The sequence below is a fragment of the Lutjanus erythropterus genome, chromosome 19 (assembly GCF_056507025.1).
Source record: "Lutjanus erythropterus isolate fLutEry1 chromosome 19, fLutEry1.hap2, whole genome shotgun sequence".
Lineage (NCBI taxonomy): Eukaryota > Metazoa > Chordata > Actinopteri > Lutjaniformes > Lutjanidae > Lutjanus > Lutjanus erythropterus.
This window is the reverse complement of record NC_139335.1, coordinates 2803349-2829131: the sequence shown is the minus strand read 5'-3', so window position 1 is coordinate 2829131 and position 25783 is coordinate 2803349. Positions and strand designations below refer to the sequence as shown.

General features: G+C 39.8%; 1 protein-coding gene across 2 annotated transcripts; it reads left to right on the top strand.

Moving 5' to 3' along the window:
- The first annotated feature begins 9201 nt into the window (after positions 1-9201).
- Positions 9202-23096, top strand: kmt5c (lysine methyltransferase 5C). 2 transcript variants are annotated; one of them, XM_084744014.1, is made up of 9 exons: positions 9202-9575; positions 10008-10140; positions 11991-12156; positions 12301-12410; positions 12558-12721; positions 14498-14517; positions 14780-14916; positions 15058-15218; positions 17604-23096. In XM_084744014.1, the coding sequence occupies exons 2-9, from the start codon at positions 10028-10030 to the stop codon at positions 22946-22948; spliced, it is 6216 nt and encodes a 2071-aa protein (XP_084600140.1). In that variant the 5' UTR covers positions 9202-9575; positions 10008-10027; the 3' UTR covers positions 22949-23096. The 2 variants fall into 2 exon arrangements, with proteins under 2 accessions (XP_084600140.1, XP_084600139.1); XM_084744013.1 differs by having other exon boundaries at positions 9203-9575; positions 15058-15230.
- The last annotated feature ends 2687 nt before the right edge of the window (positions 23097-25783 follow it).

Here is a 25783-nt window from a genome sequence, read left to right as displayed (position 1 = left end):
TGTCTTTGAGTGCGGTAAACTGAATTGACACTGCATCTGCTTTGAAGAGATGAACGAGACACACAAAAAAAGTGACATTTTGGTGCAGCTCACATCTCGTGAAAACAAAGGGGCGTTTCACATGTTGCTTCAGTGTGATTTAGCCAAAGATGATCATGAGTGGAAATTCATAGAGAGCCCAAAGCTGGTTAGAAAACCAGATGTTGCCTGCTTTTATCACAAAGTAGATATTTAATTAGGGATCTCTTCAATGCAAAATGTTTTTCGAATGCTTGGTAAGTTGTTAGGATCAAGAAGTGAACGGATCTGTCGCTCAGAGCCTCACAGCGCCCAGTGATCCTCACACATAATACAACATCATTTTGTGCACAAGTAGATACCACTATTCATCCGGCATCTAATCTGCATTGAGCTTCAACACACCATACTTGAGACACAGACGGAGGAGAAAGTGGCTCTAAGGTTTTCCACATTTTGCAGTGATCAAAGGCAAAAACTATATCAAAGGGAGAGGAGACGGTGAATCATTGCTCTGACCTTTCCAGTTCCAAGTGCTCTATAGTCAAGACTGCTTCACTTGAGTCCATGATAAAAACAAAGAGTGGGTTTATTTTCCTCTAAACCCACATACAAACTGGTCAAACGAGGGCTAAGACAGTGGTGTTTGGATAGAAAAAAAGTAATGGATGATGTAGTAGGAGGCAGTCGTTTTTAAACTTGATGGGGAATCTGAGCACAAAATCATCATTTTACTGTAAAACAAATCTTATATACTCAGATAATCTTGTACAGTAACTTCCCAATGAGCCTAGCTTAAAGTTTTGGTTGCAACATCAGGTGATTCCCAGGTGTATAGCAATTGGTAAACAATTTTATATGCTTCTTAGATTGTGCTATGTAAATTATATTAGCAAGAATATGGAAGTGCTTGCATTGCTTGTGACAGCAGCCGTTCTCAGTTGCTGTGAGTATTTCTTTCATCAGCTTGCTGTTGAAATAAGCATAAAGAGCCATAGACAGAGAATTTTCACACACAGTATTCTAAATGATCAAAGTGGATCCTGTGACAGCTGTTAACCCTCAAACCCCACAGTCGCCATGAATGAATTCAGAGTCAAAGAGACTTCTTGCTCATTTATACAGGATTTTTAAAAATAAAAAGACTAGGAAGTACAACCCCAAATCTATGAAAATTGTGTGAAACGTAAATATAATGAGAATGCAATGATTTACAAAAACTTTTTGAACTTTATTCACTTGAATACAAGGACAAAATATTTAATATTCATACTGAGAAACCTTATTGTTTTTTGTAGATATACACTCATGATGCCACTCATTCTAAAAAAAGTTGGGACAGGAGCATTTTTGCAACATCCCAGATCATTGTTGAAGTTTTGAAAGTGAAATTCTTTCTCATTCTTGCTTGATATACGGCGTCAGCTGCTCCACAGTCCACAGTCTCTGTTGTTGTATTTTGTGCTTCATAATGGACCACACATTTCCAATAGGAGACAGGTCTGGACTGCAGGCAGCTCAGTCTAGGACCTGAACTCTTTTACTACACAAAGACACACTGTTGGAACACGTCCACTGTGTCTTTTGACATCGTCTTGCTGAAATAATCAGGGACGTTTCTGAAAAAGTGTCATCTGGATGGCAGCATATGTCGCTCCAAAACCTGTGTGTACCTCTCAGCATTAATGGGGCCGAGAATTAGCCGCACAATTATGTGGGTCAAAGGTCACATGCATTCAATGCTGGTGTTTGGCTTTGCCTGTTTACGTGCAGAGATTTTCTCGGATTCTCTCAATCTTTTAATGATATTATGGATTGTAGATGGTGAAATCCCTAAATTCCTGCAGTTTTGTGTTGAGAAACTTTGTTCTTAAACTGTTGGACTGTTTCCCCACACACAGCTCCAGTCTTTTGTTGCTCTTGTCCCAACTTCAAATTAATAATGAGAGTATATGTCCCCCCAAAATAATGAGGTTCATGAATTTGAACATTAAATATCTTGTCTTTGTGCTGTGTTTGGTTGAATACAAGTCGAAAGTGATTTGCAAATTATTGCTTTCTGATTTTAGTTATATTTTTTGAATTGGGGTTGCACCACTCAGTGTCACAGATGGACCATTTTGCATTCCTTCTTCTGTGTGTTAAGTTCAGTTGGCATACAGGGTGTCTCCAGTGACAGCAGTCCAGCACAGGCTGTCGCAACTGGTGAAGAACTATTTCCTTCTACAGCATTTCAGGGTCTCTCACTGCCCATTTCTAATAACCCAACACACTCTTTCCCCCCGTTACATAATTTGTGTGTCTGGTTTTATTTGTCTGCTGTGTGTCCTCATTCTTCAGCCCTCTGTCCAAGTATGAACATATGTGACCGCAGCACTCTAGATTACAAAGACAGTCAATATTGGTCCAAGTTGAGTGTAGTGCAGGAGCACGTACTTAAAGCAGAGGGGTGGGGAAGCTGGAATTCAGCCGTCATCCTGCCCCACCTTCCACTTTCTCAGCAAGAGGTTTTCAACTCAGTACCTCAGAAAATAAGTTTTTTTTTTTTAAATCAAATCAATGTAAGTAAGCTTTACTCAGAATTCTGCTTCGCTTTCTAACAATTCGCAAAGCGTCTCATAGCTGCGTCGGATATGGTGTCGGAGAGGGCAGGTGGAAAAAATATATATATATCATTGGGCCTCATTGTGTGCTCATGTTCACATCCAGTAAGATCAACTCAGGAAGTGAAATTTAAATTAAAATAAATGGTAAGAGGAAATCATATTTATATTCATACACTAAGAAAATATGTCTATAAACAGCATTATTGCAGGATACTCACGAGTCTTGCTGTTCATGTTTTAAGGTGGCTGAGTTGAAATGAGTTCACGGGGGAACGATGTTCAGAGTGACCTGGTGCTTCGGAGGTCCTTTCTTTTGATTTGTAAATGACACAGACCTGCCTTCTGTGGATACAGTTGACATGATGTAGAAAGAAAATGTACAGAAATTTATGGTACTAAAGTCTAATATAGGATAATAAAAAAGTTAATACAAGGCTTCAGAGCCATGATGCTGCAGTGGAGATGATCTCTGATGGAGGTGGTCTCCAGTGCAAAATAATCGAGTGGCTCCTGTAAGAGATAATATAGTGCTGAAACATTATGGAACTCGTATCTGTCTTCTCAATAAATGGTCCAGTAAAGGCCACTTTCATTCACATTTGCATAGCTGTACAAACCTCTGCTTATGACATTTTTTAAAATCGTTACTCTATATTTACTGTTGTTATTACCTCTAAGAATCTGGTCTTTACTTACTCTTTTGTTCATATTGTTTTTATCGACAAATTTAACGCTAGATACTGCAAGCTTACTAGTGTAGGATTTTTTAATCAATCAGGGATGTTTTGCACCATGCACTGTCGCTGGGTAGATATGAAATTATTAGATTATTATGATTAAGTAAAAGAAACAACAGAAACTAACTGTATTTTTTATTTGTATTTTCTTTGTTTTGAAATCAATCACAAATTGTCTCTGTTACAAGGTAGAAATAAAACATAGAATTTGTATATTTGTGTCTGTTTTTTTCTGTCCGAATGTTTCTGACGGTGTGAAAAATGTTAAATCTCACATTTCACTTCCACATGAAAAGTCTAAGCTGGTAGAGGAGACTCATACAATGATGCTGCGAGTGTAGTACTGTAATTTTTACACATCTTTCCTGCCTTCAGGCGTTATTCTTTTTCTCCTTTTCTTTTGCGGAGGCTGCCTCTGCTGCCTATCAAACATTTTGGTATGAGTCAGTAGCATGGGTGGCCTCTTTTTTTTCCCCTGTGTGTGTATTCACTTATTTATTTATTAGATGATACCTGGCTCAGACAGCACACGGACGTTTTACTAAAACAAAAAGAGTCTGTCAGTTGGCCGTGTTCTGTGTGAGCTGGTTTATGTAAAAATGAAAACACAGTCTCTCTGTCCACGTTGCTGCCAGCCTCTTCCTTCCTCCTCTGTTTAAAAAAAAAAATGGGGCCGGGGTTTGGCAGCTTCCATCCATCTGTCTCCAGTCTTTATCGTTTCCCCCCTCGCTTATCTTTTATGTTTTTCTGTCGCTTGCTGCGAGAAAAAATGTGAAGCATGCTGCTCGTACAGTGAGAGCATTTCAGAGGCAATGAGCCAAAACAGCTGCCTTCCAGCATGTAAAACAGTTACTGGAAACTGGACCACAGTCTACTGCTTTAATCTGAAATGATCTGAAAATCAGTTTCATTTCATGCAGCCTTCAAAAAATTCTGAATCTGTTTGTGTTGTGTCAGTGTGACATAACAGATAGTGTTGTGTTGACAAAAAAGAATTGAAATTAAAAAATAGAAAACGGTATGTTTATAAGTGATAGAATTCACTTTGAATTAGAATTCCGGTAGAGGTCGTCTTGTTGGACCTGCACTGTTCACATCAGGTGGCTGAGTGTTTCCTGTGAGTGATTGTCCTGTAGATTTATGACGGTGAAGTCACCACCTGTCAGCCTGTAAATCATCCTGTTGATTTATGAATCAGTCTTACATATGAGTCTTCACCGGACGGCAACATCAAAATCTTAAATCTTAAAAGGTAACAAGATGAAAACAACATAAAAGACATAACAAAGTGAAAATGATGCAACTAGATGAAAACAACATAATGAGACGTAACAAAACAAAAATGACGTAAAAGACTTAGAAGACCAAAACGTTGTATAAGATCTAACAAGATGAAAATGACATAACAAGACGTAACAAAACAAAAACAACATAAAAAACATAACAAGATGCAAAAAATGTGAAAAACCTAAAAAGATTAAACGGACAGAGTGGGAGAAAAGGTTAGCTTTACCAGTTAGCTTTGCACAGAAACAACTAGTAGAAATGTCCACAGTGAGGCTTTTCAATTTTTATACTTTGGATACATTTCAGTACTTTTTCACTTTTACTTGAGTAAAGAAGTTGAATCACTACTTCTACTTTTACCATTTTTTAAAACGCCAGTATCTGTACTTGTACTCGAGTAAAGAATGTGTACTTTTGCGATAACTAGACGATGACATCTGATTGAACTGATTGTCTGGCAGGCGTTGAAGGTTGATCACTTTCTGAACTAAGATGTGATGGGTGGATTCATTCAGCCACATGAAGAGCCTCAGCAGAGCCTTTGTGGTGACAGTGTGGTCGGCTTTTGACATCGAGTCCTTGGAGGTTGTTGTGGGAGCCTAAATGCCTTGACGCCCTTTAAAATATGCAATAGCACTACTCTGGATGGTTTTCCAGTTGGGCGTCTTGATTTCCAAGACATTTCAACACTCAAGTTTGGCAGAATCCCAGTTTTCAAGTTCTCCATCCTCGGCAGCTCGGGGTGAGCGTTCGTCTGAATGTGGAGCGATTGTTAAATGAATGAGTGAAGTGAATCTTATGGTTGACACTCACAGCTGTAATGCAAAAACTAAATGTTGCTATACATCTATTTCTTTAAATTCTTTAAGGGAACATTTTCAAGTCTACTTTCAAAACGGTGCGAGGATCCATCAACCTGGATTTTGATGCAATGATTTCCAAAAGTTGTTATTCAGTTATAGGAAGGTGTGCATCAGGTATCACAGATATGTACTTTTCAAACAGCGTGGGACACAGTGTGGTTATTTGGACATTTGAAGGCACATTCAGTGACCCAAACATAAATAAAACCCAAACCTCAGACCAGAAGATTGCACCATTTAATCACTTTTAAATTAATTCATTGGTCATTTCATATATAAAATAAAACGCTAGACCACAACTCTTATTAACTGTTATTAATGTCCTTTTTGTTGTTGTAAAAGTTTTGTATGAATCTGCAAACACAGTCAGTAAAACATGCTTGTATTTTAAGTTTTCTGTCTCTGACTCAAACCCCTCCAGTTATGAGTGTTATTCAGATTTCATAACCAACAACAACAACAAAAAAGAACTAGTTGTCCCTTTAACTTGGACCACAGTGTGATTTCAGCAATGCATCTTGCATTCCTCATTAAAATTGGATTATTATAAAAGCTCATTGCTTAACCTTTAATTACAGTCTGTAATTTGTAATAAATTGTTCATCCAAAATTAAACTGTGTCTTTCCAAAACACCAACCCAAGGTATTCACTTACTCACTAATTAGAAATTTATGCAAATGATAACTGTTCGTTAACAAACTGAGACATCTCGTCGACAGTACAGACACTAAATAAGTGTGGCAATCGTATAGTAGCAGCCATGTTCTGGTATGGCTCCATTATGGTATGGAAGCACAAAAAAACCCCACACAAAATACCAATATTTGTTAATTTTTGGCAAATTAGCTTTTAACAGCTCCTGTGTCCAACGTATCCATTGATGAACAGACAATTATCAGAAGAAAACTTGAAAACATGATGATTCGCAGTCTAACAAAGTAAACAAAGTAAAAAGATATAATAAGAGAAAAACAAGGTAAAAGACGTAACTAGACAAAAATGAAGTAAAGACATAACAGATGAAAACAACATAAAAAAAACGTAACAAGACAAAAGCAACATAAAAGATGTAAGACAAAAACAATGTGAAAGACATAACAAGACAAAAGCAATGTACAAAATGGACCAAGACAAATATGACGTAAACAACAAAAAAGACGTAACAAGATGACAGTGACGTAAAAAATGCAACAAGATGAAAACAACATAAAAGACATAACAGACCAAAAAGACATAACAAGATGAAAACGACGTAAAAAACATGTAACAGACGAAAATGATGTAAAAGACGTAACAAGATGAAAACAACGTAAAAAAAAAAATGTAACTGACGAAAATGATGTAAAAGACGTAACAAGATGAAAACAACGTAAAAAAAAATGTAACAGACGAAAATGATGTAAAAGACGTAACAAAACAAAAACAAAGTAACGAGGCAAAAATGATGTAACAGGATGTAAGAAAGAGGCTCGGGTGCGGAGGTGGGGTTCCCCTCTCACACAGGATTTCAGGATTTCAGGGGGACCTGGCAGGCAGACAGCTGGCCGTGTCGGGCTGGTCTTCCCCTGTGCATGAAGAAATAAGCAGTAGAGAAGTTATGGATGGTCTTGAGCCAATTGTCTCATGCATCAGGGGAAACCACTGCCAGCTGCCTGCCGCTGCCTCTCCCTGATCAGGGACATTCAGGGGAATTCAGGTCCTGTAGGGGTACAGGAGAGCAAACCTAATTAACTCACAGGAGTAGCACACCAACATTTTCATTTATTTTCAGGCACTGAAACACAACACATGTAGACAGACCTTGTGTTATGAGGTTTTCCCATGGAAAATATGGAATATATAGTGATTCAATGATGCTTCAATTTAAAGCTACAATAAGGAGTTTTTAACTGGTTATAACCAGTGATGCCTCTATATGACCTACATAAGCAAACAAGACCATCCATGAGAACATTGGCCTTTTCTATATAGTTGTTCTTAATGCCTGCCATCAGGTCTCCATGAAATCAGATGAAACAAGCCTGTTTACATTTTCCCAGTCAAAGTTACAGTGAATACTAAATCAGCCGGTTAAAAAGAAGCAAGAGGAGATTTTCATTTAAATAATTTTATTTTTGCTGTTATATTTTGTGGTTGATTTTGTGGCAGAAACACTACCGCTTTTCTCCACAGGTGCCTCCAAAATCAACAGAAGGTGAAAGCTTGTTGTAGTAGCTTTAAATATTATTTACTCATTCTTGAGAATTGAGACAAAAACGTATTTTGAGGGGTTTTGGTTTTTACTCTTCAACTGTGCTGGAAAAATATGTTTTAAAAGTTTGAACTGATTGCATAGTTGTACTAAGAAGCAATTTTATTTTTAAAGTTAATAATAGTTATCTAAATGCTAATTATAATACACACCTTGAATATGGCAGGCCTATAAAATTGTTGGCAAAAAGGAAATTAATTAAGGGCTATAATGAAGCCTTTTGTGAAACAAATAAATACTTTTTATTTTATGATAATTTAAGGGAATTAATCAGAATTTTTTTTCACAGACCCCACTAGCAGAGAGCCACTGACCCCTGGGGTTCCCAGACTAGAACTTTAATCGGGCCTTAAAAGTTGAGCTCAAAAAGTCCCAAGCCCAGCTCTGTCCAGATCCAACCCAAACCGGGCCCTCATTAGCATATTTCAGCCCGAACCTGATTACAGCCCAACATTTTACCAGACGGTAGGAGCTGGCAGTGACAGAGACAATACATGACAGGAATTTAAAAAGGCAATGACAAAATGACTGCTACTGATAATATTACTACTATACCAAACCTGATGTAGGCCTACGAAATATGTGAAAAATGCTGCCTGACCTGATCTCAGATCACACAGATCTCACAGATCTCAAGCTCTACCCAAAGCCTCTATTTGAGAACAGGATCATATGTTATTGACACTTAAAAATTGAGCCAAGGTATCCTAATATTGCTGTTTGACATAACTTCAGATTACATCAAATACATAAAAAAGGTTTGTCCAAAGCCATGTATTAGTTTCTGACGTGGTGAAAGTGGAAAGAAAACTGTAATCGGCCTTCTACACATATAATAATAATTTTTCACTTCCATTCACCTGAAACCCTTTTGAATTAAAACAGCCTTGATATCCAAAGATATTTTCCTCCATCTGTGCCCTGAGTGTCATGTTATCATTGTATTTAGTGTGTCCTTTATGGATTATATTTGACTTTCTCTTTAATAAAGTTTATATTAAAACAAAAAAGTATGTGTATATATTGTTGTTTACACGTTTAGATTGTTTGCTTTCACACTGTTTCTGTTTGTAAATCAGCATCTCGTTGACGTCATTGCGGATGTGACGAGAAGCTGCAATGCACAGAGGTTCGTCTGCAGCGGAGCGGAGCGACCACCGCTGATGTCTCCTCCGCCTCCTGCAGCGGCTCCGGGGGTCGATCTCTGCGAGTTCACTTGAGTTATCCAGAGAAACGGAGATGGAAAATCCCCCGAGGCCAAGACGTGCCGAGGAGACGTCAACCAGGGCATGATGAGCGAGTAATGAAACGCAGCTATAGTAAAAACTAAACACAAGGCCCCACCCATAAAAGTCTGACCAACCACGGAGCTCCAAACACAGTAGTGGGTTTGATTTGTAAAATTGACCTTGACCTCAGCGAATAGCGCAGCGTGTGGGCGTGGTCACCAATAGTTTGGTTGCATTGGACGTTGCCCATTAACTTTTGCTACTAGATGAGCGTTCTGCAAAGCTAGTTAGCTAGCTACATAACATATACATTTTAAAGATAATTTCTCGTCGTGTGGGGTGCATTCCCGCTCGTGCAGTTCATTCTGGAATTTGCAGTCGTCAACAATCCAACAAATTCCTGGAGTGACGAGGAGACTCCATTTTCGTACGCGGCCGGGGCTGCCCAGCAAGACGGCGGAAAGCTAGCTGTTTGTGTTGCTAAGCTAACTTTCCCTGCCAGGAACGGGAGCCAGAGCAAGCGACCAGCTTGCGATAAATTGTCCATCTGACGATACTTTCGTTGACTACAAAAGACTCCCAGGTAGGTTTTCGAAAGCCACATAGTCAATATGCATCAGTCTGAGTGCACGTTTGTGCACAGGTCGCCTCTCTGTACCTGGTTTTCATCTACGATCTGATGCAGTCATGTTACGTTAGCCTGCAGGCCCCCAGTGCTACCACTACGTTAGCTTCCCCACTTCTCAGCTGATAACCTATCATATTTTCCAACAAGCTGACACGCTAAGCTAATGGGGGCTAATGTGAACCCCCTCACATTCCTAACTTATCATTCACTGGTGATTGTAAGCACATCAGCAAAATGCGAGCCAACTTTAGCAAGTGATGGAGTAACTTATGTTATCCTAACAGTATGTGATTTGCAGACTGGATCAGCTGGGATGCACAACTCATGATGATTGTGGTTTGTTGTTGTTATTGTTGTCATACCGTTACTTTGATTCTGTGATTGCAGCATGCTGATGGTGGGAGGCAATGGACGGATGCACTAGAATGAGTGTGAAGGAGCTGTGTGAGACCGATGACCTGGCCACCGGTTTGGTGCTGGACCCTCTGCTGGGGTTCAGCACCCACAAAATGAACATCAGGTAATCTGTCACTCAGGCAGTATCACAGTATTAGAGACTAGTCAACGCTTGATCACATCAGTGTGCAAGCAGCTGTTTGTTAAGTATTACTTTTGGACCTCCACATCAGTCAAGTATCAGTACCTTTTCTCTTCTGCATATTTGTGTGTTTACAGGGTTGTGTATGAGCATGCAGTGACAGTCCTAAAAGTGTCTTTTAAACAAGTATGCAAGATCAGATTTCTAGATGTGTTAAATGATGCAGGGCTGCAGGATTTGGCAGAAATTTACTGTATTTTGACTGTAATTGCAATTGCAATATGTAGTGCAATTAGTGGGAATGATCAGTTTTGCATTACATTCATGGTCACTGAAAAGAAAAACTTTTAAGGTCATCAGTAAGGCCAGGTCATAACTGCAGCACTACAGTACCTCATTATAATGATGTTTTCTCACACACATTCCTTCATCAAAAAGTTGCAATTTGACCCTTGCTCTGCAATTTGGATATTGCATTTGACCATATTGCTGTATTACTGCGATTTCAGTTAATTTTGCAGCCCTGTGTAAAAAGCAGTTGTTTACACAGGTTTGCAGTTGTACACAGCTCCTGCACAACAAGGACTGGATGACATTAAAAACACAAGACATATAGAGATTATTTTGACAAATACTGCAGTTGTAATATGAGTGATAATAAGTGTGAGTGGTCATTTTTGCATCACAGTTTTTATTTCCACTGAAAATGATCCAGTCATCATTATGTGACATTTGTTGAGGTCTGTACCGAACAAACATATTTCTTTTACATCCGATTCGTACAGATTTGTAGTCCAGGGTACCTCTGCATCACTACATCAAAAAACTACAGCTTATATGATTTTGATATTGCACTTGGCCATGTCATCATTTTGACAATATTTCAGTAAATTATATTTGCAATTAAAGTATGTATATTTGAAAGTGTTTCTTAGCTCCACACACCTCAACACGTCACATCGTTGTGATTTAGTTTTTTTTTTTTTTTTCCCAGAACATTCTCATTAATCATAAATAATACTGCAATTGCAATATCAATCAAAACAGTCACAGTATGATATTTTTTACCACATCATGCAGCCATATTTTTGATGATGCTCTCTCTTTCCAGTACACTGTGGCTGCAGGCCACCTGCAAGTGTGATGCTACTTGATTTTCTGTGGAGGGAAGAAGCTGCTATTTCATGATGAAATGATAATAATGATTATAGATTACTAGGATAAGGATTTGTTTATTTGAAGCAGGTTTTATTTACAAGTCTGAAAAGCAGTATGAAATCTGAAGTTTTCTGTCAAACTGGAATATTGAAATGCAGTTAAATTATTTTACTGGGAAAGTTGCACAAATAATTAGCAGTCATCGTCTCAACATATTTTGTTATTTGAAGTTTACTGACTTTGGTGTTTTTCTGATCTTATTTTCTCTGAGTTCAACTTCCATCACTGTTAAATAAGCAAACACCAGTTCTGACTCCTTAAATGTTAATTTTATTTTTTAAAAATCACCTTTATTGTTTCTAGTAAAGTACATCAAAAAACACAAATAGACTTTGGCTTTTGTAGAGGTTTCAAATTAAATGCTTTGACATAATCTGTCAAATAAAATATCACTAAAGCTGATATTTATCAGCTAGAATTTCATTGTCATAATAATAAATAATTCCCCAATATTTTATTGTGTATTCCTAATTATTTTTTGATCTTGTGTCTTGAACACAAAAATGTTAACATGATTTAAAGCGTACACACACGGTGATGTTGTCTGTGTTTGGACTTTGTTCTGGACTGTTTCTGCTCTTCTTACATGTCCTTTATCTGTCTGTCTGCTGTAGCCCCCCACCGGAGATCCGGCGTTGGGGTAATCTCAAAGAGACGCTGTTGCGCTTTCAGCGTACGCACGACTTCAACGCTACGTTCGAGGCGCTGACGGTGGGCGAACTGGCTGGTGACTACTTCAATGCTTTGGGAAGCCATCGTCAGGAGCTGCTGAGGCAACATGTAGGTTCAGATTAGTCTGCAGATTAATCTATGAAGCCTCCCTCTTTTAATATGTGTATTGGGTTTATTGAAAGCTACTGTTGAGTCTTTGAATTTTTCACTTGAACACGAGAACACAATCTAAACCATCGCTCATGTCTGCAGGTGTATCGCTACCTCAGTGCCTTCCTGTTGGATAGCGGCGTCAAGATAGAGTCCTGTGATCGATACTCCTCAGAGACCAACGGAGCAAAGATAACCTCAACAAGGCACTGGTAATCACACACACACACACACACACACTCTTCACATTACATGTGTCAGTGCAGTTTGTAGCTGAACTAGAAGTGCTGTCTCAGTCTGTGTGTTGTTGTTGTTATTTTAAATTTTAGATATATGATGCTTGAATTGTTGCTCTGCAGGTTTGCAGGAGAGCGGGTGGAGGTCCTGCTGGGCTGCATAGCAGAGCTGAGCCCCGCTGACAGCGCTGTGCTGAGGGCAGGAGTCAATGACTTCAGTGTGATGTATTCCACACGCAAACGCTGCGCTCAGCTCTGGCTCGGGCCTGCAGCTTTCATTAACCATGGTGAGTTTGTTTGCATTCATGACTCATTCTCTCCAACTACACACACACACACACACACACACATACACACACACACACACACACACACACAAACACAGACAGATGCACCAATTTGAAATTTTCATAGCTGATAGGAGCCTGTTTTATCAGCAGAACATTTTCACCTGCCAGAAGCAAAATATTTTATGATCCAAATATTAACCAAAGGTAATCCAAACAGCAGCACTCAAAACACAAAACTGTAAGCTGCAGCTGTCACTTAATTATTAAGTCTTAGTGATTTGTTTTCTAATAATGTTTGATTACTGACATACTGAAAGAGGCCACAACTTTCAGTTCTAATTATGTGTCTACTGAGTCTATTCTGCTGGATATCCAAATGTTTTTTTATATGGTGAAAAAAACTTTGGGAAAGATGAGTTTGTTGATCCTAAAACAGATGCTTAGCAGCTGGATTATGTAGCTGTTCCCACCACATACTGTAGACACGTCTGGATCACCTGTAACAAACAGAGAGTCTGTTCTTCTGGTCCTGCATTGATCAGAATCCAGACACATTAGATTCATCATGAGTTTGATGTTTAATGTCTGCCTGTTTCGTGAGCGTCACTCCTCTCTTTTATTCAGTTTTTGTTCAGACTCTCAGCAGTTTACTTTCACCTTTCATGTTGAGGAGGACTGTGAATTATATAGTTTTAAATTCATAAAATTCAAATGTGTCATAAAATATCTTTAGGCTTTGGACTGATCGTATCTTTATGTGTTTAAGACTTCACAGGAAATTTCCTGCAGTAGTTTGAAAAATTCTGCTACACAAAAATTAAACACATATTTATCATAAACAAATTCTGCAGCACAGAAAAAAAAATGCATGGTAAAATTTTCTTGTTGCCATGACCAAATTCAAAAACTGTAAACGGAATTGCTTAAGAATTGATTAGTTGATTGATTAAAAAAAAATTCTGCTTAATTGTTTAAACAATAACTTCAGCAGTTCCAGCTTTTAAAATGTTTCTTGTATGATAATAAATAAATAAACAAATAAATACATTTTTTTTGGACTGTTGGTCGAACAAAGAAAGCCATTTAAATTGTTTAGTTTGTGCTGTGGGAAACTGTGATGAACATTTCTCTAAAACTCCAATGATTAATTGATTATTTATCAGTTATTAAATTAATCAGTTTGAGTAAAAGCAAAAAAAATTCAAGAGGGTAAAACAGGCATTTGAGGACGTCACCTTTGGCTTTAGGAAACACTATTTGCTGACATTTTATAGGACAAACAACTAATTGATTAATCAGGAAAGTAATCAAGTGATTCATTAACAATTTAAATAATTGTTAATTGCATTGTTTTCACTATTGACATTTTATGGAACCAACGATCAACTGATTGAGGACGAAGAAAATCAGCAGATTAATCCACAGTGTCATAATTTAATGAACATTTTGTCGATGGCAGAGAATCACAGGCAGCTCGCTCCTCACAGACTGTGTGTCAGCCCTCGGTGTGAACTGAATTGTAATGTGTACAAAAGGTTCAGTGAAATTTTATTTAATTCCTCCGTCCACTCAGAGGGCACTTTCTGATAAGATCTCCTAATAGTGTTTGAGAGTTAATCAGCTTAGCCTTTGAGCCTTTGCAAAATGAATCCAGCACAAGCCAGTTGATCAACCAAACGCTGAGCCCTTTATTCTTTGCTGTGATTGAATTTATAACTCAAAATCTTTCATCTCTTGTGTTTTTCTTTCTTTATTTGTCCTCCTGGATTGAAGACTGCAAACCAAACTGCAAGGTAATCAACAAGATTCATTTATCACACTAAAGAGATTTGATACATTGAAATAATTAATATATTATTTTGACAAACGATTGCACCTTTTTTGTGTAAGATTTGTCATTGTGAAATTTTGCACGTTACAAATTGTGTTCTCCATGCAGAATTACACTCCCCTTCTGTTTCCTGCTCTGTTAATGTATCCCATGGGCCAACCAACCTGTCTTTGTCTTTGTCTTTTGCTGTTTTTGTTTTTTCCTTTCCCTTTTTACCCGCCCAGTTCGTCCCTGGTGAGAAGAACATCGCGTGTGTTGAAGTGATTCGACCCATCTCACCTGGGGAGGAGATCACCTGTTACTATGGTGCCAGCTTTTTTGGGGAAGGCAATGAAATGTGTGAATGCTGCACCTGTGAGAGGTGTGTCCATCATCTGATCAGACGTTGTCTTTATTACAGCTTGTTGTTGTTTTTTCCCCTCAAAATGATCATGAGTTCTGAAAAAAAAATTGCCAGAGGTTTCAACTTAAATTTCATTTTGTGACTTTAACTGATTATCAGGAACGGAGAAGGTCACTTCAAACACAGAGGGAAGCAGCCTGAATGTGAAGAAACAAAGGATCCTGTGGGCCAAAAGTACCGACTGAGAGAGAGATATCTTCGTCATCACAGAGAGAAGGGTCACTTTCCTGCAAGGCCGATAACACCAGGACTACACTCAGGTATCTTTAAAGGTAACTGCTTCAGGATTTTCTCTAAAATGACCTTTCAGCAATGACAACATTTCTAACTACTCTTAGAATGAAAGTAAAAAAATAAATATTTAGAGAGAAGATCTGCATTGTTGGCTTCTTAAAATCCCCCTCAGCACCACAGAACTGGCTCAAATCCAGCTAACAGGAATATTAGCTGTACAATGCATTTATACAGCAGTAATGTCAAGAATAACAGCTTGTAATGCTAAAAGCTCGACAGTCTACTCATCACTTCAGTGGCTGTTAAATGCACCATCAAATTGAAAGCCTCAAAGAAAACCACCGCTGCTCATTCATTAAGGTCCACTCAGCTCCAAATTTTTACAACCCTTGCAGGAATTCTGGTTTTAAAACAGCCGTACATCAAAATTAAGACAACAAAGGATCAATTTAATTTTTGTCAGATTTTTTTCTCTCTCTCTCTCCTGCTGTTTAACCTCACACAGATTACACACACACAACAACACAGAGCTTGATGATCTCAGAATTTGCTAAATGAAACCTGTTTGCAGATCTATTAGCAGAATGTTAACTGTGATTTAGAAATCGCTCGTACCAATGTTTTCTGCTTTAACTTTGTTGTTTTTGTTTTGAAAAATGTCATCATCATGCTGGAATCATCATAGTGACCTTCTCGTTGCTTTGAATTTCACATTACCTGCTGCTGAAAAAACATTTCCAGTCCACAGACGTCTCTGTGCTGTGTTAAACCTCAGACAAGATCAGAATAATGCAGTCAGTTAGCTCTTAATGAACAATTTTGTCTCACTCTTTAGAAGAAAAATGGGAGTGCTGAATAGATCTGTAGTTCCTGTGAAAGCAGAACCTGCAGACGCTGTTACAATACATGTGTGAAATATGATCTGCAGACACATTTGGGCCTTTTTGAGGAGGTGTTGATTGTTCACGACAAGGATTCAATATAAAATGGAATCTGCAGACATAATAACTGACATAGCTTACTTAATTGGCAAATAATATTGAATATTTTATTAATTTGCTTAAGAAAACATAAAACTTTAACACTATAAGTAGTGTGTGTATGTGTAAGCACAGCAAAACAAAAGATTTCCCATGCAGGAGAGCCAAAACTGAGGCTTAATGCTGGGGCCACGGGCCAAAAACAGCACCTGTTGTATTTTTAAGATGCAAAATGATTCTAGGATCCCCAGTTTCCTGTGTTCCCCTGACTAAAACTGAACAAAAACAAAAAACTGAAACGTGACTGTAACTAACTACAATTTTCTGGAAGGGACAAAGACAAAAGCTAAATTTAAAAAAATCTTGTCAAAGCCCTTCATGCTTATATTATGTAGAATGATTAATGATTAGGAATCTGACATATTTGAAGATCATTTTTACCTCAGAAAACAAAACAGCGTAAAACTGTGTTTAATATCATATATTTCTTTTTTAACTTGATTTTAATTTTTGTCACTAGAAATGTCTGGAACATCATGGCCATTAACAGCTGAGACCACACACAGATTTAAAGTCTTAACAGATGCGGTTACCTTCATGTGTGCATGTATTTCCTATATTACATCCCTACAGTTCTGGTGGTTTTATTTGCAGATGCAGGAAGCAGCATTGCTCCATATGCCGTTAGCCTGCAATTTTAGGCTGTATAAGGTTGTACATGCATTGATTATTGGTCATTTTCTGCTGTTTTTTGCACACTCATTTAGTATTGGTATACACAGATTTCATTATTGGATAAAACACCAAACCTTTTAATATGTTCCACCTTTATATTGCTGTGATGTGTTGTGCACCAGTAGACGTCATCACAGGGTTCAGTGCGTTTGTTTTTTCTGAACCACCTGACTGGTTCAGAAAAACGTCTCATATCAGATAATATGACAAGAAATGAAGAAAAGCGAGAAATCTCAAAATTCTTTCTGCCACTTTGTATCAATAATTACTTAAACAGTTAATCGGCTGTCAAAATAATTTAACTTCTGTTGTTGAGCTCTGGATCGGTTGCTTCCTGGTAAAGAGAAGATGTGCTAAAACTTAGTGGAAATGTGGCACAGCTCAGTGTCGTCTTGATACACCCTGAATACTTTTGTCCTTCACCTTTCCAAGCATCACAAGCTTTATTAACTCCACACATTATCTTGGCATCGGTAAATTGCTTAATAGATAGTAACTTAATTGATTGGTCGCTTGAATCTTTATTTATTTTTTTCCACAAATGTCACGTTAATGTTATTATTTGAATACAGTAGAATTTTAAGTGTTTCCAACGCTAAAATCAGAGATTTGAATAAACAAACTATTAGCAGAAAATGTGCTTTTGTATACAGCAGCTTCTTATTCAACTGCGTCTTTGTTGTCTTTCATCCGTAGCCATCCCCTCCAGGAATTCCTTTACCCAGCAGATGAGGAGAAATGCCTTGAAGAACAGAAAACTGAGTCAAACAAAGAAGTGGAGACGAGAGAAGCACAGGCGATCAGGAAAGCATCCGCTGAAATCCTCCGCAGTCAAACAGCGTCGGACACTTCCACTTTTGTCCCAAGTTACTCTGAGGGACCTTAAAATCAGAGTACGGCGCCACACGGTGGATTTCTTGCTCAGTTGTAAGGATCCACAAAGCAAAGAAAGGGCCTTGCTTCAACAACTGGAGGAAGTGACGGCACACAGACTCAGTGAAGAAAATAACAACGGTGAGGTAAACTTGAAGCCTTTCACTCTAAATCCCTCCATGTCTGTTCATCAGAGAAGCAGACCTGCAGTAAGTAGCGCAGGCCTTAATGGAAGGTCTGTTAAAGTGGTGGATAGGCAGGCGGTTCTCAAGAGGACGTCTTCGAGAACGAGAAGCATGGTTCACAATGCGATCATACATCAAACGGGGTCCAGCAACACGGCCAACTCCACGGCTGTTTGTCACCCTAACGAAACTGACAATACCTGCAATGCAATAAAACAAGAGAAGATTGAAAAAGCAATCACAGAGCGCCAACGCAACAAGTGCAGCAGCATTAAATCCTCAGACAATGATGCGGCTCAAAATCCGGCTTCTGAGCCAACGGAGCACAAGCACATCAGCGCTCCGTCCCTGTTAGAAGTTTGTCAGAGTGTCACACACAGATCGAAGAAAGCTGCGGACAATCCACTAATATCACTGAAGCAATACCTTACAGTCAACCTAACAAGGTTATCAGTGCCACAAAGTTTAGAGGCAGAAAAGACCGCTGAGGACAGGAAAGGAAGTGTGACGGTAAGAGGAAGGGGCAGGCAGAGTCTAAAACCAGCGCCTCTGACGGTGCAGTCAGAAAGGAGAGCATCCAGATCTCAGCAGAGCCAGGGAGGAAGTTCAGAGACCTGCGCAGCCGAAGGTAACAGAGGCGTGAGGGAAATGTTTTTCAAGGCTATCGATAAAGTAAATTTAAGGAAGCGACAGGCCAGTGAAAGTGTAGGTAATCAATCCAACAGTGAGAAGGGCGGGAATGACGAGGTTATTGAGATACAAACTGTGTCAGAAGAAAAAGATGATACACAAAAGGAGCAGCAGGACGTTGTAAAAAGTGAAATTGAAGGGCAGAAAGAAAAGAGCAATGCTGCATCTACAATCACAGAATGTAAAAGTAACATGGCCCTGGAAGAAGTGAAACAGTCTGAATGTAAAGTGGCGCCTGGGGAAAAAGCTAGAGGACAAAATAACATGCAGTGTCTTAGAAATGAAGTCAAGGATGCATGTAAGGAGGAGGGAGTTGTTAAGCTATCAGAACAAATAGTTACGAGTTTGAAAAAACAGCCAGCAAGTAGGCTTGATGAAGATATTGTCATAAAGCAGGCAAAAGTTCTGCTATCAGACATTTTAAGAAAAGATAAATCATTAATAGATAAGAGATTATATGGAGATATTGTAGGAAGACAATTTTCTACTTTGGCCTCTAAAGAAATGCAGAGTGCTGAGGAGGAAGAACAGACTGAAATAAATGGAGGCAGCCACCATTGTTCAGTGCAGAGGAGGATTATGCGACGACGAAAATTGAGGCCTAGAGCGGCGAAAACAAAAGCAGAAGGTAAGCAAATCACCAAGGGACACTTGAGCAAGGAAGTTACAGCTACAGTAAAGACTGAGTTGAGGGAGGATACTTTGCAGCTCCAGTTGCCACAGAGACAAAATAACCCACCGGCAACCTGCCTCAACCCACTACCTCATAAGTCAGTAATTTCAGCAAAAGCCACGACTAATCTGCACCCAGACACCAATGCACAGGCACACATACAGTCCAACATACCTCTGAAGAAACGTACATTTCGCAGTTCTGTGGAAATAGACTCTGAACGAGGTTTGAATTCTGCTTCAGATCAAGCTTCTAAAGAAGCAACCGAGGCAAAATCATCCGCAGAGCTGAGACAGGGCCTTACCACGTGTTCAGAGGAGAAAACAACAAGAGATGGTAAAGGCAGATTAAGGAGAACAGAAATCCAGAAGTTAGCCCCCAAAAGGATCACAACCTTTAATCGAGTGCTTCGCTCCCGAGCTAATGAAGCTCAGCGAAGTCATTTACTAAGAAAAGTTAGAAAGTGTAAATTAGAGAGACAAGATGAGGATGACTTTGACAAGACACTACAGAGTGATAAGCTTGCGGAGGACAAACAAGCTGAGGATCCTGCTAAAATCCGTGGGCAGGGTGGTAAAAATACAACTCAGAATGAACTTCAAAAAGATGATAAGGCGGAAAGTGAGGAAACAAAGTCAGGCCTCAATTTTAAGATTCGTTTTAAGAGGAGGAGGGGGAGAATATGGGAGATGCAAGGAGCGGGGTTTGAAAATATGGCATTAAAGACTGAAAAGGGAGACGATACGATGTGTGATCCTTTTAAAGCCATCATGGATTCTGTGTCGGTTTTAAACATGGAGATGGAGGCAGCTCAGGCTCATGTGCTGGCTAGTAGGAAGTCAAAGAGCAGACTGCTTCGTTTGAAAAGGAGAGGCGAGAGGCTCAGTGAAAAGAAAGTCTCGAACGCCTCAGATGGAAAATCGGACAAAGACCTTGAAAATGTAGAAAATGAATGTGGACCCAGTGAGACACCCAATGGCAAATTAGAAATTAAAGATGGAGAACGTCTAGATGGAGTCAAGCTGCCAGAAAAAATCGAGAGTCGTAAAAATGACAGTGACGTGTTGTCAGCCGTAGGGCAAGAAACAAAAATTGAAGATCGTCTTCTGAAGAATTGCTGCTTGTTGGAAAGTGGGTCACAGCAGAAACTGCAGCCTGAACTGGATATAAATGGTCTTCCATTGCCAGTAATTAAACTACGCAGAAAGACGGAGGATATTTGGGAGGTGGACAGCTTAGAGGAGCTCAGACAAGCTGAACTCAAAGCAGAGCCCAATGTTAAGAAAGAGACGAAGGGTCACATTGTAGGGAAACAAATGAAAGGATGTCTTGATTTAAGCAAGTTCAAGGAAGAGGGCCCGTCCTCGCAGAGACTGAACAGCAACTCGACCCTTCTCAAACCAGAGCCGCCACCGTTTTCCTTATCTCTGTCACCACTGTCTCTGTCTTCCCCTCTTAATGACAGTAAAACTGAAGTTATATCCACGGTTGCAGATACAGTGCCTGAAAGGCCAGAGATGAACAGCGGAGGAAGGAAACAGAGGCACAAAATGGAGAGAACACGCAAGTGTGGGCCTGTAGAAACACCCACCACTTGTCTTAGTCACACTCTCCAACAAATTGACAACAGTCTCTCTCGGCTCTCCGAGGGCTTGTGTTCATCTCAGACTTTGGAAAAGCCAGCAGTCTGTTCCAGTGCTTCTAATTCTGTCATCCAGCCCCCGTCCCAGTCTCCCCCATTCACAACTGCAGATAACATGCTTACCGGTGAGCCCAGCTTCACAAACTGCTGTGACGATATTCTGGACTTTCAGTGTCTCAACTTTGAGGGGTATTATCAGCCACAGAATATACTTCCATCCTCCCCATCAGACCTGTGCTCGCTGGACCCACCCACAGATCCTTTCAGCAGTCCCCTCTCTCACAGCCCATCTGATACATGGACCACTGAAACGCCATACCTTGGCCCTCCCAGTCCAGGAAATAACTTTACCAGTGAGGATCTGCAGTTTTTTCCAGGTCTAATTTCTTCCAAAAGTGACTCTGTTCCTCTGGAATGTGAAGCGAAGGATACCTCCAAAGACAGACACCCGCCCAACCCCAGTTACAGTTTTTCAGCTCCTGGCAGCTCTGACTTGACTGCTAAGGATCGGATTATAACTAAAAATCCAGGAATGAGGCTGTGCAGGGAAGATCTCAGAACTCAGCCCTTGTCTGTTGTCAGCAAGCCTCGATTGTTGGGTGCAACGTCCTCTTCTGTTACATCTCAAACTCCTGTTACTTTAACCCAACCCGCATACAACATCAAGGCGAGCACCAGTCAATCAAAAGCCCAGTCTAACCTGAGGACGCAAGGCCCCTTCCATCGTATGACCATTCCGAATAAAGCCCAGTCTTTTGTAAACAGTCAGCCAAACACAGTCAGAGGAGTGTCCCAGAGTTGCTTGACTAAATCCGTCCCGTCATCTCAAATGTCCGCCAAATTCCTCTCTCCTCAACTCTTCACTGTGAAAAATCCCAATCCTCCCGACAATCCATTTAAATACCATGAGAAAACCTCCACAGTCATTCACAGAGTGCTTAAGTATCAGGGAGGGGACCAGAGTCAGAACTTGTATAGTGCACCTTGTAAAGACACCATGGCTGCTGGCAGCCCGACCATCACATCCAGGACACTCGGTCCAAAATCAGGTGCTATTGAAAAGACGCAGCAGAGTCAGAAACTAGGCGTTAGCACGGACGGACACCACAAAACTAACGTCTCTGTTCAAGGGTTTGGAAAAGATGTCGGCCATCTTGTTTCCTCCAGCAACCCCAGCAGGTCCAATCCTCATTTCAACAAACTCAACCCCTCTTTCCCCCAGTCTTTTAGTAAAAGCAAGATGTCATCTGACAAGCATGAAAGTGTCGAGACCAATATGACTTACAAAAACATGTCAGCGCTGCCAAGACAGTTTTTCACTCCTAGCAAGATGTCTGACGGTTATTCATCACCACAAGACAAGAGTCTAAGGCAGGATAAATCCACCACGTCGGCCTCGGACAAGCACCAGCCATGCTACACTCAGCAAGACCCTTTTGATTTTAGCTTTGGCTCGTCTCTTTCGCCCATGTCTCAGCACAACAGCCCCCAAGTGATCCACAGTACTCCTCCTGGTACGCCAGCACCAGCAAACAAGAGCCAGTCCTCAGCCTCCTCAGCCTCTTTCCCTTACGGCTATCAAGGCCCTCCGTACGTACTAAACTTCAGCGGAGATCATTCATTGACCCTGGGTCTCAGGGACGGGGCCGAGGGTTACCCAGGACTAGGCTCGACTAACTACACCTACCACTGCCTGATGGAACCTTCGGGCACCCAAGGGCGGCTGGTTCTCGAGCCCTGTGGACCCCAGCTGTCTAACCAAGCATCTTTTTCCTTGGGTGGCTTTTCAGGGCTCAAAGGTCAGGACGAACATTGCCGGAAGGACATGCAGCAACAGTGCCAGCCTGGGGAACACCAGGGCCCGCCACACTATGGACCTGTTACAACGTCTCACTCCATGGGTGCCACAAAACCCAAGAGGGTGAGGCTAGTGGTGACAGACGGCACAGTAGACTTAGATCTCCAGTACTCGGATTGATTTGTACCCGCAGAAGTCACTGGAGCCCAGAGTACATGTGGATGTTGTTTTGTTTGGGGGAATATATTATAAAGTATCTGCCACAAGATGTTTTTGTAAACACTGTAATTCATAGTCTACCAGTTATTAAAGCCCGCTGACTGATTGACATTTTTCTAAATCATTATTTTGATGGACTGTTAATGTATGAATGACTTGTACAGGGTTTTATGTAAAGCGGGCGTATCAGTGTGTTTTAACTACTGTATGATTTTTAAAAAAAAAAATGAAATATCCACTACAATTTGCTGAAAATACCAAATGAAAAAGTGCATAAAGAAAACAAAGCATTAATATATTTGTGAGTAGGAGTTTGAACTTACAGACCCTGTACACATTGAAAGCCCTCTTACTGTACTGTAACATAGCTGTATGAATTTTTCTATACCATGTATGGCAGTAGAGACAGGAGCACCTTAATTGGTTGCTGGTACTTGTATTGGTCGGTTTTAAAAAGGCAGCTTTGTGCCTCAGTCTTTGATATGTTCTTGTGACTTTTTTGAAGCACCCGTTGAAACAGTCCACCCTCGTTTTTATACACACAGTAAGCTCTTTTCTCACTTTGTGTGTTCAAGTGTGTGTGTGTGCGCGTGCGAGTGTGCGTGTGTATATGTGTGTATTTGGCAGGCAGGTCTTGAGGGATCAAAGTAAGGTGTGTTGTCATACCTGATCGTGTGACTGTTGCTCTTTGTCATTAGTGCATCAATGAAAGTTTGTGCATGAACAGTGTACAGTAAAAATGATTTCCTGACCTGAAACTATATATTCAAAGGACAACTCTGCTGGGTGAAGACATGTGTGGTAATGAGCTGCAGCCTTTCACGGCTGCTCTCTTGGTACTTGAGAGATATGTGGACGAGTGAGTGGGGAAAAACTGCAATATGTTTTTAACTGGCCCGTTGTGCTTAAAGGGACAGTTCACCCCCAAATCAAAAACCCTTATTTTTCCCCCTGGCCCCGTAGTGCTTTTTATCCATTTAGATTGTTTTGGCGTGAGTTGCAGAGTTTTGGAAAGATCAGCCGTGGAGACGTCTGCCTTCTCTGCAATATAATAGGACTAGATTGCACTCTTGTGGGGCTTAAAGCACCAAAAAAGTACATTTGAAAAATACCCAGTGTCTCCTTCTGCAGTAGAGTCTACCTGAACTACTTTCTTTTGACTTTCTTTCCAGCCGAAAGAAATTCCTACATGAAACTGCTCACAGCAAGATCTTGAGCAACCAAATGTATTTTTGTGGTGCGTGGAGCAGCAGAAGCCGAGTGCCATTTTTCCCCATTATATTGTAGACAGGGCAGACATCTCTTCGGCCGACTTTGCAACAAAAAAAAAAAAAAAATGTATAAACAGCACCACATGCTAAGGGATTTGGGGTGAACTGTCCCTTTAAAAGATTGAGGCATTGTACAACATGAAATCTTTGCAATGGGAGTTCCTCTTCCAGTTGGAAGTTTAGGAGAAACCATGTTACATCAAGAAAAAGTGACAATCTTCTCACAGAGTAACTCACTTGTCGTTTATTTGGCCTTTTTCTGTAAGGTGTCGGCGGTTATTATGGAGAAAGAACAGAAGGATAAGTTGTTCATCACCTACAATAGTTACAGCGTCTGTTATTTTGTTGCAGATGGAGCTACACATTCATAGGTGTTTCTATTGTAAGCAGAGTTATTTGCTGTCAGTCGTGGGGGTCACATGAGCGTTCCCGTCATGTCACGGTGGACCGTATGTTGAACCCATTTGACATCGTCGGGCCGGAGTGTTCAGTGTGACTGCACAACCTTACATTACTACCATGAAAAATTTACTGTCTTGATATGGAAAGGCCAATTATTTATTTTAATATCCTCATCCTTGAAATGGTGCTTTAATGTAATTTATATTTCACATTGATTGTTCAAACTGTTCAATGTTTTTTATTATTATTTAATGGGACAAAATATTGAACTATAACTGAATATTTGCATCGAGTATTTAATTTCAAAGCCTTTGACATGTTATCCAACTTTTTCAGTTGTTACCAATAAAACTTTCTCTGTGTTTTTTTCTAATTGGCAGTTAGTCTTACTGAAAGTCTGCTGTAGAAATGTACAAATGTAGCCTATATCATTAAAGACACTTAATTCTTTTTTTGTATTTTTGCTCTTTGACTCTCATTTTATTACATGATTTCAAGAGGCCACTAAAGTTATTTTTATATATATGTCAGGTCTGTAACTAACAAGTATTTACAAGTCAATAAAATGTAAAAAAAAAAAAAAAAAAGGTCAAACATGCTCATCAGAAATGTCCAGAACCTAAAAACATCTTCCAGTTGCTCCTTTTGTCCAACAGCCCTCTTTATTTATTATTTATTTATTTATATTCATTAGGCCATACAATCTACCAATCAGGTGATCTGATCACAAGCCAATGAAAACCCTGCAGCAGGTTTGGAGTGAGGAAGTTAATGATTGATCTTTAATCGATTAATTGCTGTTAAGAATTTAACCAATTAAAAATGTGTTCATGGATGTTTAATCAATAGTCATGGTGGCGACTGCACCTCATCTGACTTCTTGTTTTGTATCTTATCAATTATCAATGATTAATCGCTTGTTAGCATTTCAACTATTGATAAAGCAAAACACAAAATTTGCAACCGTGGTTTGGAGAGGTGACTGTGACATCAGTGGTTAAATGTGACTGATACTCTGAGTAGTTTTTCGCCACAAATACTAATACTTAACAATACTTTTACTTGTAACTGAGTAAAATGTTAGCAGTGTTACAGTATTTGTACTTGAGTACAGATTTTCAGT

What these genes read in the sequence shown, in the direction of transcription:
- kmt5c (XM_084744013.1), top strand. Translation starts at nt 10,028, where the DNA reads ATGGACGGATGCACTAGAATGAGTGTGAAGGAGCTGTGTGAGACCGAT. An exon ending in AGGAGCTGCTGAGGCAACAT is followed by an intron (nt 12,157 to 12,300) that starts GTAGGTTCAGAT and finishes TCATGTCTGCAG; the next exon opens with GTGTATCGCTACCTCAGTGC. An exon ending in TGCAGCTTTCATTAACCATG is followed by an intron (nt 12,722 to 14,497) that starts GTGAGTTTGTTT and finishes CCTGGATTGAAG; the next exon opens with ACTGCAAACCAAACTGCAAG.